The following is a 15,005-nucleotide window of genomic DNA, read 5'->3' as shown; positions in this document are numbered from 1 at the left end:
AGTCAAACTTTAATTGATATTTAGACATCTTGCACAGGAGCTGGGTGATGTTCTACAAGAAGTGATTACATGTAACTTGGTGATTAATGGGACTCAATGTTTCCCTTCTCCTAACAGTATGCTGGTAGACTATAGAAATGTACATTGTTTGGTGTGGTTTTTTTGTTGTTTGTGGGGTTTTTTTTGTTTTTTTCTTTAATGTTCAGACTTGGACTTCCTAACTCATGCCTTCCTTTACAGGGCACAAAACTATGGATAATAATGGAATACTTGGGTGGAGGGTCAGCTTTGGATCTTGTAAGTATATGATTTTTTTTTACATTGTAAATACTAGTGAGCCTTATTTCATTGTGTTTTCATATCTCTTTATAAAACATACTCCGTGAAGGTGGCTAATATTGCATCACTGCTGCATTGTAATGCTCCAAAAGGTGTGAATTTGCATGGTAGTTCAGTTCTATTGAGTTGATTTTTATTGTTGTTGTTTTTCCTGGTTGTCTCTAAGCATTAGGAAGCATCCATTTGTTCTCAGTCAAATGCAAGGCAAATTTATCTTTATTAGTATGAGGAGAATGGCGGGGATTTAGATCATCTGTCCCCCACGTTGTCCCTCCACCCAGGTGGAATATTCATTATACTTCAATATAAAAGTGTTTCCTTTGGGTTTGGGTCTCAGGAATGAATGAGTTGTGTGCCCACAGAGTGCAGTTAATTTGAGCTGACTAAAAGGTCTTGGGTTTTCCATTTTCAGGTGAGTGTGAAGGTGCCTTTTACTTAAGATAGTGCAGCATTCATGAAGGATGTAGCTTAGAGAGCACAAGATCCCAGTCCACTGTATGGGGATGTGGTTTGCCCATCCTTTCAATGCAGCTCTGCCTCAGCTGTACAGCTCAGACCCACCCTTTCCTGTAAGATAGTACAACTCTGTCTTTGTTTGTGTGATTCTGGAGGAAAAATATCACCCCTTCAATATTATAGAATGGTGTTAATGACTTGTTTGCTAACAGTGGTCCTGTCTGCAAGAGCTGAAGTGTGTTCATAAATCTACTTTATGAAATTACATCCCATCAGCTCAGCTACAGGGACACAAAACCATAGTAATTATATATAGCATGTGGTAGTTTGTAGCTCTGGAACTTAGCCTTTTTGAGAAGAACTAAGGTTATGAGATACTCTTTCACACTTGAGTAATTGATAGTCTTCTGTGGGTGTCAGAAATAGTGAAATAGCTTTTACTAGTGACAGTTGAAACCACGGAATCTTTAAAAGAATAAAACTAAGTTTTGCTTCCCTTTGCCATACCATAATTTCATGGTGTTCTCTGTTTCAGTGCTGTGTTACTGGTATTTTTTATAGCAGAATCACCCACCTTAATTGCTTCTGTTTTATTTAAATAGCTTTCTAATGTGCAGAGTTTACACTCATTCCATACTTATTCCATTACATAGAGCTTTATAGTAGCACATTATGTTCTTGATGGAAGGCAGTGTGGAATCAAAAATGCTGGAACAGGAAAAAAAATGCATCATTAAATTTAAAAACCTCAGTCAATAGACTAATTTATTTTGAAACAAACTGAGTTTCTTAATTCACCTAATCTAAAATGCAAAATTCAGTCTGCTGTGTTTCCTGCCTATAGGAAACTGTAACTGTGGAAAGTTAGTTTTAGGTTTCCATATGCATTGCATGCTGAGAGGAGTGCATACCTTAAAAAAGTACCTATGCTATTTTCTATGTATTATCAGTAGATATGTGAAGATAATCAATCCAATGGCACCTACTTCTGACACAATGTTTGTATACTTCACTGACTATTTTATGAATTCTGTTAGTTCTCTACTTTAAAAAAATCTTTCAAGTTTAAGATTTAATGAAATCAATAACGAGGCAAAAATTAATTGCAAGACTAAAACTATTTAAATCTGTATTTTCTCTAAAGCTGCGTGCTGGCCCATTTGATGAGTTCCAGATTGCTACCATGCTAAAGGAAATCTTGAAAGGTCTTGACTACCTACACTCAGAGAAGAAGATTCACAGGGATATAAAAGGTGCCTAACATTTTAAATGTTACTTTGTTAAAACCTTTACAATTGTAAGAGCAGTACTCCAATTTAAATATGATGTTGTTTCCCCTTGGCAGCTGCCAATGTCTTGTTATCAGAACAAGGCGATGTTAAGCTTGCTGATTTTGGAGTTGCTGGGCAGCTGACAGACACACAGATTAAGAGGAATACCTTTGTTGGAACTCCGTTTTGGATGGCTCCTGAAGTTATCCAGCAGTCAGCATATGATTCAAAAGTAAGTATGAGAGTAGAATACCCTTCCTTTGTACCTGCTGCTCCAACAGAGATTATTTCAGTTGTAATTTTTTTTTGCTCTATCAATATAAAAGGTGCCTAACATTTTAAATGTTACTTTGTTAAAACCTTTACAATTGTAAGAGCAGTACTCCAATTTAAATATGATGTTGTTTCCCCTTGGCAGCTGCCAATGTCTTGTTATCAGAACAAGGCGATGTTAAGCTTGCTGATTTTGGAGTTGCTGGGCAGCTGACAGACACACAGATTAAGAGGAATACCTTTGTTGGAACTCCGTTTTGGATGGCTCCTGAAGTTATCCAGCAGTCAGCATATGATTCAAAAGTAAGTATGAGAGTAGAATACCCTTCCTTTGTACCTGCAGCTCCAACAGAGATTATTTCAGTTTTAATTTTTTTTTTGCTCTATCGGTATGGAAAAAAAAAAGTAGATTTCAAATTACAAGGTTTCAAATAATAACATAAAAATTACGATTAAACTGTTTTTATACAGTAGCTGCATGTCATTGTACTCTCATGCAAGACCCGTGCACGTTCACCAAGTTAATTGATGCTTTCATGTTAAGATTCTTTCAGAGAAACTCCCTGGATGCTTTCGGTGTTGTAGGCTGGTTGGTTGGTTTGTTTTTAATTTCAATTCAATGTTTTGCTTTTAATTCAGACAAGTAATAAAGTTCTTACTAAATAGAACACCACCAGAGCTTATTTAAAGCCAAGGTGATGGCTGAAATTTTACTGTCTTCTCAGTTATTTCAGTTTTAATTTTTTTTTTGCTCTATCGGTATGGAAAAAAAAAAGTAGATTTCAAATTACAAGGTTTCAAATAATAACATAAAAATTACGATTAAACTGTTTTTATACAGTAGCTGCATGTCATTGTACTCTCATGCAAGACCCGTGCACGTTCACCAAGTTAATTGATGCTTTCATGTTAAGATTCTTTCAGAGAAACTCCCTGGATGCTTTCGGTGTTGTAGGCTGGTTGGTTGGTTTGTTTTTAATTTCAACTCAATGTTTTGCTTTTAATTCAGACAAGTAATGAAGTTCTCACAAATAGAACGCCACCAGAACTTACCAGCCTATTTAAAGCCAAGATGATGGCTGAAATTTTACTGTCTTCTCAGATTTTTATAAACAACTCTGGGTATCGTTCCTTTAATGGTATTTCTGAGCACCTGCATCATGCTGAAGAATTTAGCACGGGTGACTGATTTTGAGAAGGAAAAAAATAGCTTGAACTACAGGATGGGGAGCTGTGATGGCATTATGGTACCATGTATGTTTCTTTGTCGTGGGAGCTGTTGATGGATGACCAGTTGCAAAGGAGAGTTTCCCTGTGTGAATTGGGGAACTCCATGTTTTCCTGAGGGTTGGGAACTGCTGGCAGGAGTGACAATAAGGAGGGAACAGTTCCCTCTTTTCCTATGTGTAGCCCACAAGATGACCCAGAGCGTGTGGTTGGTGAAATGGCAGTGTGCTTTGGTGCTGGCATTGGGCTTTCCACACTCTGTAGATGCCACCTTAAATAGGAAGAAGAAATCTGAAAATCTTGGTATATAAAGAGTATGAGAAGGAAAAAACTAGCTTGAACTACAGGATGGGGAGCTGTGATGGCATTATGGTACCATGTATGTTTCTTTGTCGTGGGAGCTGTTGATGGATGACCAGTTGCAAAGGAGAGTTTCCCTGTGTGAATTGGGGAACTCCATGTTTTCCTGAGGGTTGGGAACTGCTGGCAGGAGTGACAATAAGGAGGGAACAGTTCCCTCTTTTCCTATGTGTAGCCCACAAGGTGACCCAGAGCGTGTGGTTGGTGAAATGGCAGTGTGCTTTGGTGCTGGCATTGGGCTTTCCACACTCTGTAGATGCAACCTTAAATAGGAACAAGAAATCTGAAAATCTTGGTATATAAAAAGTCATCCTTTCATACTGTTTTTCCTCAAATAGTAAAGATGTAACTGTACTTGTGGTGTGCACGTGAGGAAAAGACTGTTGAATATCTGAGTTATATTCACATATGAAGGGGTCTGTACTTGTGGTGTGCACGTGAGGAAAAGACCGTTGAATATCTGAGTTATATTCACATTCTGGGAGACTTTCCCAGGATCATTCAGACTTGAAAGAATTTGTGTAGATATCAGTAGGGTTCTTGCTGGTAAGGAGGAGGGTGTCATTTTCATGTTTAGGGTTTCAGTGGCGCAACTGTAATGTGCTCCCTTGGGCATCTTGGAAAAGCTCTACCCCACTTTAAGAACGCGTGTTGTCAAGTCAAAGTGAGAATAATTCCTCTTCTGCTTGCCCTGTGTGTAAATCAGCTGTACCACCCCTTCGTTTATATCCTCACAGCAACCTCATCTTTTGCCTTCCACATCTCCTCAATATGTTGCAAGAGCGATGCCTCCCCCTTTTCTTTCTGTGCCAAAATGCTGGTGGGAGAGCACAGAAGACACAAGCCTTTGGTAGGGCAGATGAAGGGGTTTGGACACTTCAATTTCTAGACTAACACTGATAAATATTTTGGCATGTAGACTAAATTTTAACCTTTCTCCTTCTCTCTTTACTTCAAAATGATAGAAAACAAAATTGATATTTGTACATTATTGTAGTGGCAGAGATTCACAATCCCCATCTCTTCTTTCAAAATATTTTTGCTCCAATATGCAACCGTTGGTTATGATTTTCACTAATAAGCAATGAGCTAGTTTAATTCTTCAATATTAAATAATGATAGTTATTGTGAATAGGAAAGGAATATTGGGGAGATGCAAATTGTAACCCTTGTTTACGGGCAACTTTGATTTATGAATTTATGCCAAGTGTAGTCAACCATTGCCAGCCACTTTTTATTAAAAAACACCTTCAGTGACCTTAAGAGCTATTGTAGCTCATCTAAAAAGGTGCAAGTATTGTATATTTCATTTGGGAAAAATTTTCAAATCGGAAAAGAATTTTAAAGTTCATAAACAAATTCGGTCTTTGTACCAAAATATCTTATAACGCTTAACTTTAGCTAAAATAAATACCGCTTCATTATTCTTCAGAAACTTACGCTCTGAACTTGCTGTTTCAGGTCTAAGTAGTTGTTGATAATATTCTAGCTAAATTCATCAAGCGGTCTGTTAGGAAAGAAATTGAGTGTTTGCCTGCTGGTTTTCATTTGGGTCTCTGCCTTGTTCCATCAGAGTGAGGTGTCACACAAGGTTGGGTATCTCAGTGCATCTACACTTCAAAAAGTACAGTGAGTGTGCAGTTTTGCTAGAGAAACAAAATCTGAATTAGGTACAGGGAATCTGTGGCAGTTTGTAGTTCACCATATAGAAAAAAAATCAAAGGAAGATCAATGTTTCTTAAGCTTTTTTCCAAAAGTATGTGTATTTAGGTGCACGTTTAAGTTGCTGAGAGTGTTACAACAGTGACATCGCTTTTGACGTGACAAAGTGTGCATCTTTGTGATTTAAGGACTAAGTCAGCTGGGTCTTTGGGAATTACAGCCTTCAAGTGTTAGAAAGGTGTCTTTGTCCATCAGCTCCTTAGACCATTATATAGATGCAGTACATGTGAAGATTTCAGTTGTTCAATACTTAGTCATGATAACCCTTAATTTAGTACTAAATGCAGCTTTTCCCTTTCTCAGGCTGACATCTGGTCATTGGGAATCACTGCTATTGAACTGGCCAAAGGGGAGCCTCCCAACTCGGATATGCATCCAATGAGAGTCCTGTTTCTCATTCCGAAAAACAATCCTCCGACTTTATTAGGAGAATTCAGTAAACCTTTTAAAGAATTCATTGATGCGTGTCTGAATAAGGACCCAACATTTGTGAGTAGATACATGTGTGTGTGTGTGTGTGTACATAGATGTTTTGTTTTCATTTTCTGCTCTCTCATGCTTGTGTTTTGTTGATGTAGTGCATCGTAGTCGACTGAAATAATTTTAGAGAATATACTTTCCACTGTGAGTGCTAGTGGTGCTTTTAAATAGATGCATCTCCATCCTAGTTGCAGGAGGGTGAATGCTGAAAGAAATGAGGGTGTCAGAGGCAGCTTCCTAAAATGCACTCAAACCTATGGTATTGTCAGAAGAGAAGCTTTAACAGAAGCAGGAATCTTAGGGTTTTTTTTCTCCTGCAGAACTTTTGCTGTCTGTCTGAATTCTACTTACAAGGAAATGTTGGATTGGAGAATTTTGATTAGTCATTTCCCTGGGTGTGTACCTTCTAGTGTGGAAGGATAAGCAGTGTACTCCGTGTGTGACTTGATCATATTTTTAGAGTGCTTGTAAATGTGGATTACTGGCTTTTCTTGACTTCCTGTTTCACTAATTTCCTTACACTACATGGGTTAGCTCTAAAAGTCAGTTGTCTTACTAAATCTCTGCTGAGAGAATATACTTTCCACTGTGAGTGCTAGTGGTGCTTTTAAATAGATGCATCTCCATCCTAGTTGCTTCTGTTTAAAATACTGAAAGGAGGAGGGAGAATGCTGAAAGAAATGAGGGTGCCAGAGGCAGCTTCCTAAATTGCACTCAAACCTATGATATTGTCAGAAGAGAAGCTTTAACAGAGGCAGGAATCTTAGGTTTTTTTTCTCCTGCAGAACTTTTGCTGTCTGTCTGAATTCTACTTACAAGGAAATGTTGGATTGGAGAATTTTGATTAGTCATTTCCCTGGGTGTGTACCTTCTAGCGTGGAAGGATAAGCAGTGTAGTCCGTGTGTGACTTGATCATATTTTTAGAGTGCTTGTAAATGTGGATTACTGGCTTTTCTTGACTTCCTGTTTCACTAATTTCCTTATACTGTATGGGTTAGCTCTAGAAGTTAATTGTCTTACTAAATCTCTGCTATTAAGATTTAAAAGCATGAAATGGTAGCATAACATTAATTATTTGTTTCTTACAGCGCCCCACTGCAAAAGAACTTCTGAAGCACAAATTCATTATGAAAAATGCCAAGAAGACTTCGTATCTGACAGAGCTGATTGATAGGTTTAAGAGATGGAAAGCAGAGGGACATAGTAGTGATGAAAGTGATTCCGATGGTTCCGATTCGTAAGTTTATTTTCGGCTTAGTATCTTTTGGGCTTTTGTTTGTTTGTTTGTTTCTAAATGTTACGAAAGTAGGTTTGTTGCATTTTCTCTGTGTATTTTCTGTTTTCATTGGCTTCTTTCAAGAAAACTCCTAGTATGAACCTAAAAACTAATGCGTAAGTCAGGCTCTGCGCTCGTTATCTCTTTAAGCTTTTTCTCTCTGAACTTAATTTCAGTTCTGTTTAAGTTCCGTGTATTTCCTAGTCTAGGGCTAGTGGTTTTACCAAAACCAATGAATCACAATTAGAAATATTGCAGAGCAAGGTTGAGATATATGAAGAAGTTTGCACAATGCCTATGGAACAAGATCCATTCTGTAAGTCTCTTGCTTTTCTGAGGTAATGGCAGGTAACTGTTTTAAATGGGATGCCATGGGAGAAGGTAGGCTTTTTTATTGGGTAGACAATGTCTTCTGTTTGCTTTCATTGTATTTTAATTTATTCAGCCTCTGAAGTTGTTTTTTTTACAGTTCAGTTAATGTTTCACTACACGTTTTTCTTCTGATTTCAAGGAATACAGAACTAATCCATACAGATTTATTGTGAATTAGGGTTACCTGTGCTTGCTGAGCATTATGTTGTGGCTGTTACTACGTACATCTCATCCTTTTTCTTCAGGGAGTCCAGTAACAAGGAAAATAACTCTCATCCCGAGTGGAGTTTTACCACCGTTCGAAAGAAGCCAGATGCAAAGAAGCTGCAGAATGGGACGGTACGTGCAGTCTGAGGAATTCTGCTTTCTGAGTGCTGGTTTTGAAGCCAATTTAAGGAAGATAGTGGTAAAACTTAGTAATTTTGCTTTTTATAAGGCCTGACTTTGTAGTTCAAGAGATGATGCTTGTTATTGGTATTTCCTTAAGCCCGTGTCAGCCTTAAATGCAAAAGATACCGCATGCTCATAGAGCAGTATCTGTTCATAGGGATTGATTTTGAAAGACCATATAATGTTAAAGAGGAAAAACGGAACCGTTTTTTCGAAGATACATGACATCAGGCATGTGTTCCCACATCACGTAGTGTTTGTTGGTGTTCTGTGCCTCCACTGGTTCTGTCAGGTGTTTCCAGGGCTTTGTTGAATTTAACTGAACTTTCAAAATGGCATGTTGCTGTGTTTAAATGCAGCTTACAGGTTGTTTAGGAATATGCTAATGTAATCCTTATTTGTTAACTTTTAGGATCAGGATCTTGTTAAAACCCTGAGTTGTTTAACTATGATAATCACCCCTGTGTTTGCTGAGGTAAGTCTTGATTTAAATACTTCTTTGAAAGCTTATTTACCTGAGTGGCTGAGAAGTTTTCTAAGTTTTATCTGGTTTGGTTTGCTACTCAGCTCAAACAGCAGGACACAAATAATGCTAGCAGAAAGAAAGCAATTGAGGAACTTGAGAAAAGCATCAATATGGCAGAAGCAACGTGTCCAGGGATCACAGATAAGATGGTGAAGAAACTTATGGAGAAATTTCAGAAGTAAGTCAATAAATTTTTTTGTATGCACTGTTTAAACAACAACAACAAAAAACTTTCTTTTGAAAGAAAAAAAATAAATTAAGTACTTATGCCCAGGAGAGAGAAGTTGACAATGAACTTTCTATGTTGAGGAAATTAGAATAGTTTAGTGGCAAGAGAAAGATCTGCTGTGTCTGGGGCTTTAAACTTTCAGCTTTGGTAGTTACACAGAACACTTCAGTTTGAGGCTAAAACTAATAGTAGCAATTACTGTATCACTTTGGTGCTCTAGTGCTCCAGTTTTACTGTAGTTGTTACACTTTGCTTCCTTTAATTTAGCCTGCAGTTCTGTTGTGAGCATATTTATAGCAAGGAAGGGAGCAGGAGAATCTTTATTCTCTTTTTAGCAAGTATTTCCTTGAGAATGTCACTTCCTTTTTCTTTTTTTTTCCTGTGGTCTGTTGAATTGAAGGCATAAACAAGTTCAGTGATGCTGAAGTAGTTACGTGTTATTTGCCAAACCGAAACAATCTGGTTCACAAAGTTCTTGATTGCTTTTTTTTATCCACAGATTTTCTGTTAATGACTCATCCTAAGAAACTTCACGTAATTGACTGCTGTTTCGTATGGACCCAGTGAAACCCACCAAAACTACTTCAAGCTTGGCAGTGCTTAGCTCATGAGCTCCTTGTGCCTTTTGGATCTTTGCAACATATTGATGGTGATTGAGGATTTGAAAGAACCTCCTCAACTATTTTGTGGCAGTGCACATGGTTTTATATTTTCAGGAAATTATTTTGTAAAGAACAACTTTTAATATTGTAGTTTCACCTGTTTAACCTGATAAATGTTGAGGTGCAGTTTTGCTTTTAGAAATAACCATTACTTTAATTAATACAAAGTGCAAGTACAGTATGTTTTGATGCTATTTTGTTCCTGTACGTGGGGATGTACAGGTCTTTTGTATTCATGAGTTAAACTTTTGTAAATCACTAACGAGCTTCAGAGAAAATAGTTTTTTTCACGAGCGTATTCAAAACATGTAACGTAGTGGCAAGGGTATTGCTGTAGCACCTGCTTCAACCAGCATTTAGTTATCGTGTCCTGAAAAATAAACCTGCAACAGTATCTAGTCTAATTCTAAATTGGTACAGTATTTTAGGCAGCTCTATGATTAAATATATTTGAGAGCAATATGTCAATAGTTTGCAGGTGATATGTAGCAACAGGTATATCCTGATGTACAGTATATGTATTACCTTTTAGAACAGGTTTTAAAAGTAGTCATTCAGTCTTATCATGGTAGGAAAATTTAAAGCAATACAGTTGAGGGGGTGGGGGCTTTTTGGCAATAACGGACAAAACCTGAAGTCCAATTTAACTTAATATTTTTTTTTTCCTCTGAGTAATACATGCCTGGGTGGAAGGGAGCCAGAGAAGCCGAGCGTCACGCGATACGTACCTCACCCGCAGGTATCGGTGTAACACCAGCCTTCCGTGGGGGGGTGTAGTACTTTCTCCTGTAAGATATTTATACACATTTTTTTTTTGTTCTGAAGTACATTCAATACAGTACATCGACATCATTTGTTTGTAATTTTCTGAAAGTGTATTTTAAATATGTATTTACCAGTTAATATGCAAATAACTGAGTTATAGATATTCTTTCACAAAAAAAGGTAGTACTGTGCAGTACGGAGTGATTTTTTTTTTCTTTTTTTTTTCATAAAAAATAGGTAAGACTATAAAGTTGCTTTCAGTTATGTATTTATGGTACTGCTAGATGGGTAATATCTTCTCTTTTGTTGTTTTTTTTTTTTTTTCCCTTTTTCAACCCAGTATGTATATTATGCTGAAGTTTTGAACTGGGATTGTTTTTCAGTACTTAGCTGTGGAACTGTTGGTGTAAATTTATTTTTTATAAAGGCTGGGTGTGTTTATTTTATGGTTCAGACCTGCACATTTTGTTTTTGCACAAAAGTAATTTTAAAGAATCTGAAATATATCTGCCAAATATTGAAAAAGTAATGGTGTGCAAGTAAATACTGCATTTTTAGTCAAATGTTGCCATTACATCGTTTTTATATAAAGGACACTTGCGAGAGATGGTGGTTAGATATGCCAAGGACAATTATTTTCAATGGTGCCTACACTGTAAAAAAAAAAAAAAAATTACTTTTAACTCCTTGTTTTAATTTTAAAAAAAATGTTTCTGTTTAAAACTTTCATCTGCTATATAACTGAAATTCAATTAGAATTTATATCTGAGAAAAAAGTCTGGAAATAGTTTTTGAAAACAATAATGTTATGGATTAAATAAATATTTTTATAAATGTAAAAGCAGCAAAAGTTGTAAATACAGTTGATCTGAAGCTTTACAAAATAACTGCATCACAGAAACAAATTGTAGTGCTCCTCTAGCTTCTGTAGTTGTTAGTCTTGTAAATCTGTTTATAGATGAAGCTTATTTCAATGTTTTGGGGGGGGGTTTAAATGGTTTAAAAATAAATATTTAAGTTCCGTAAACTTTCATGAGCTTGTTATGTTGTGAGTTTTCTTCTGGATTTGAGGAGATGTGCGGAGGCGTGGATTACAGACTCACAGACTCCTGTTCTAGTTTTCTTCTGGATTTGAGGAGATGTGCGGAGGTGTGGATTAGACTTACAGACTCCTGTTCTAGGTCAGGCAAGGTGTTCCTTGGACAGGGTTGGGTGGTTGCTCTGGAAAGGTTTGGGTCCCCTCCGTGTCCTTGTCTGGAGGACACCGACCAGCTGCTGTGCCACTGGGAACACTGGAAATGGAGCAGCCCCAGGGCTGGGTTTGGTTCTGTGCCTAAAGAGGGGGTCCCCTCCGTGTCCTTGTCTGGAGGACACCGACCAGCTGCTGTGCCACTGGGAACACTGGAAATGGAGCAGCCCCAGGGCTGGGTTTGGTTCTGTGCCTAAAGAGGGGTCTGTGCCCCGACAAACGTGCGTGGCCTGTCACAATGTGGTGGAGATGGGAGACGTGTTGGCTTGGTCATGACCTCTGAAGGTATGGAAAGGCCTCTGGCACCCTTACCTTGGCTTTCACTTCAGCAGTCGTGACCCAGATCTCTTTTTAAAGAGCTCCACATGAATTTCTCAGAATTCAAAACATGTTTTTACTTCCCTGAAGGTGTTCTTTGTATCAGGAGAGGTGATGGGAGTTTCTCTCGAATGTTGTAACTGGTGGCTCTCCCCTGTTGACACAGGGTCTTTAATCTGTGCAACTCTATAAACGACTCTGAGTAGGCAGGGAGAGTGAATTTTTGGGGAAATTGGAACCTGTCCTGTTTGTGATATGACTGTAACAAGTTGCTGAACTGTGGTGCCTCTTCTCTTCTTGTGCAATGGGTGGGATGTGTACCTACCTCGTAGGACAGTGTGGGGAAAAACTCATGCACGGGTGTGTAATTCAGGCTCCACCTCTTAAAGTCCATTCTAGAAGCTTCTTTTATTGTACTGCATATGGCATTTCTGTGCCTAAAGCCTCTGTGCATCCTAAGACTACAATCTAACCCTGAAGAATGGATGTCTGTATCACTGGTTTCCAGAGCACCGTTGTCTTTTTCCTCACCATGTGTTAGTTATTGATGAATGGTGTAACTTAACCAGCAGTATTCTGTTCCTGGCCAATAGCTCCTGGAAAGATACATCGAAATATTCACGCAGGAACCATCTTCTGGCTTGTCTGGTTTGCTGGGCTTCCTGCTGTAGGCTGGGGAGAACTGCTGTGGAAGTAATCTTATCATGGAAGCAGCCTGAATTGCAGAGGGGAGAAATGTGTTTGTTCTTGGGTTGGTGAGTCCCATGTTGATGTAACCTTGGTCTTCAGCTCTTCTCCTGCACTTCCATACATTGAGTGTGTGGTAGCGTGGTCACCTCCTCTTGCTCTCCATGGAATGGCTGGATCAGGAAGGTACGTGGGTTCTCCCTGTGTTTGCACAAAGTCTAGCAAATGTTAAAGGTCTGATTTTTATCACGCTGTTTCATGACTTAACTCTGGAATAAAACTACTTTCCTCTTTGCACAGTTTCAGTGGTACATATGTTGGCTTGCCTCATTTCAAGTTTTTTCCAATAAACGAAGTAACACTTTATACAGAGATGAGGTAAATACACTCAAAACTGTCTTAGTGCTTCTCCAGACTGAAGTTCTTTGCATATTGTTTACATTTTGCTTCTTTTTATATCCTATGCCTAAAAAGGTTGCTTAGCATCACACAGCTGAATTTCAAGATCAGCTTCATCTCCAAGTGATAGATATTTTTATATGAACACTTCAGCCCAAATGCATTGAGTACCTTAATGTTTTGATGCTGTGATGCTTCCTCCTTCCCCTTTAGTAATCCTTGCTTGCATAAGGGCTATAAAAGTTCATACTTTCCAGGTACTGCTGATACCTTCCAGTGTCACCAGACCATTCCACGGCCTCTCCATCCTCTTTTTCTTCCCTGGTGAAACGCAATCACTTAAATAGATGTTCTTGCCCCTTTTTGGTGAATGGACCATGGGCAAGGGGTTATTTTGGTTGTTCCTTGACGTGAGCCACTGCTCATTGGGATGGTCCTTTTCTTTCAGCCAGGCCCAAGAAAGCTGGTTTATGCAATGGCAAGATTTACGCAATCTTGAAGATGTTAATTTCTGTCACTTAAGAGCTATTTTGTTCCTGTGCTGGTGTGGGATGTGCAGAGCACACACGCTGGGCCGCAGCGCGCTCCGCTCAGTGGAAAAATCCAAAAATAGTTCCCAAGTCCTCCTTTGTCCCTCTGGGCGCTGCTTTCCCAGCAGAGTTCTGGATGCCAGGGCTGGCAGCTCCTGGAGATCTGGGCAGATGGATGGTGATCCCTCTCCATGGGATCCTATGGCCGTTCTGGGACGTGCTGGAGGCGAAGCTGACCTGGGCCAGCCTTCTCCTGTGTGTGTCTCCACCTGCTCTTGGGAGCTGGCAGTGATTGTGGGTTTGTCTGCTTCAGCTATAACCCCTTAAGGGATGTTCTCCGTGGGCTGGGAGTGCACTCTCTATTTGAAATGATGCTGCCTTCCCCCCTCTCTACTAAATTGTGCATGTAGACTGTCTATTAATAATGACAAAAATTATTGTCAATATTACAGACATATTACATTGTCATATTATAGACAATATTAATGAAGATGCTGTATTGAGTGGTGGGTTTTGCTCTTTCCAAGCTGCAGAGCTTTGGGAAAGGGAAGAAACAAGTCTATAACCAGTAAGTTTATCCTTTTTTTTTTTTATTATTATTATTTTTTAGTAGAAGGTGGAGTCCCCACAGTTCACAGCTTCTTCAGCACGGGGTCACCAGGAGCAAGAGCAAACCTTCCGGCGTGCTCTCCTCTTAATCTAATGCACTTATTTGGGCAGCCAACCAAGAATGTGGTTGTTTTCAGCAGAACTCAGGGATCTCGGGCTCCTCAGGCGCTGTGAGGTTTCGGGGGGAGCAATTTGGGGAGGGAAACCAGCCCCGGGAGCTCAGTGGAGCCCTGAGGGTGCTGGGCAGGGTGGGTTGGGGGTCCCTGTGGGGTTGGGGGGTGCAGGTCAAGGCAGGGCAGGAGGAGGAAACCAAAACTCAGGCACAAATAACTTAATTTTTATTGCCTAGCTTCTAAAACAAAGGACAGTGCCACGCGGGGTGAGCAGTACCCGTACACCCAGCTACTGCCCCAGCCACTTTATTTTGGAAATCTCTTCTTTCAGGTCACAGGGGTTTCTCAATCATGGCTTTAGTGGGTTGTGACTCTTTTTGCAGTCACATCGTCCAGAGTCTTACAGGGTTGGTCTTAGAGAAAAGTAACAAGATCCTGCTCTAAAATCTAACAGGGGTGGCACCGTTCTCCAGCTTTTTGAGGAGATTTCAGATAGTTTTAGGATAATTAGAGAACAAGTCACACGAGGAGAGGCTGAGGGAACTGGGCATGGTTAGTTTGGAGGAGAGGAGGCTGAGGGGAGACCTCATTGCCCTGTACAGCTCCCTGACAGGAGGGTGGGGAGAGGTGGGGGTTGGCCTCTTCTCCCAAGGGAATCATGCCAGGAGCAGAGGAAATGGTCTGAAGTTGGGGCAGGGGAGGGTTAGATTAGATCTTGGGAAGAATGACTTTGCTGAGAGGGTGGTCAGGC

At 39.4% G+C, this 15,005-nt stretch overlaps 1 protein-coding gene across 2 annotated transcripts in view; it reads left to right on the top strand.

Annotated features, from left to right (window-relative positions):
• The window catches only part of STK26 (serine/threonine protein kinase 26), a 34,149-nt gene extending 22,767 nt beyond the window's left edge, over positions 1–11,382 (top strand). Inside the window, exons 4-13 of one of the 2 annotated variants that reach the window (XR_001413480.1) lie at positions 241–297; positions 1,940–2,048; positions 2,141–2,298; positions 5,952–6,137; positions 7,218–7,366; positions 8,023–8,116; positions 8,580–8,642; positions 8,735–8,871; positions 9,422–9,571; positions 10,257–11,382. Coding sequence is in view for 1 of the 2 variants with exons in the window: in XM_014955250.1 (XP_014810736.1) it covers positions 241–297; positions 1,940–2,048; positions 2,141–2,298; positions 5,952–6,137; positions 7,218–7,366; positions 8,023–8,116; positions 8,580–8,642; positions 8,735–8,871; positions 9,422–9,446 (978 nt within the window). In the remaining variant the exon portion in view is untranslated. Of the gene's footprint in view, positions 1–240; positions 298–1,939; positions 2,049–2,140; positions 2,299–5,951; positions 6,138–7,217; positions 7,367–8,022; positions 8,117–8,579; positions 8,643–8,734; positions 8,872–9,421 lie in introns of both variants that reach the window. The other variant, XM_014955250.1, reaches the window with a different exon arrangement.
• The last annotated feature ends 3,623 nt before the right edge of the window (positions 11,383–15,005 follow it).

The sequence above is a fragment of the Calidris pugnax genome, unplaced genomic scaffold (assembly GCF_001431845.1).
Source record: "Calidris pugnax isolate Ruff unplaced genomic scaffold, ASM143184v1 scaffold38, whole genome shotgun sequence".
Classification (NCBI taxonomy): Eukaryota; Metazoa; Chordata; class Aves; order Charadriiformes; family Scolopacidae; genus Calidris; species Calidris pugnax.
This window is presented reverse-complemented; position numbering and strand designations above follow the sequence as displayed.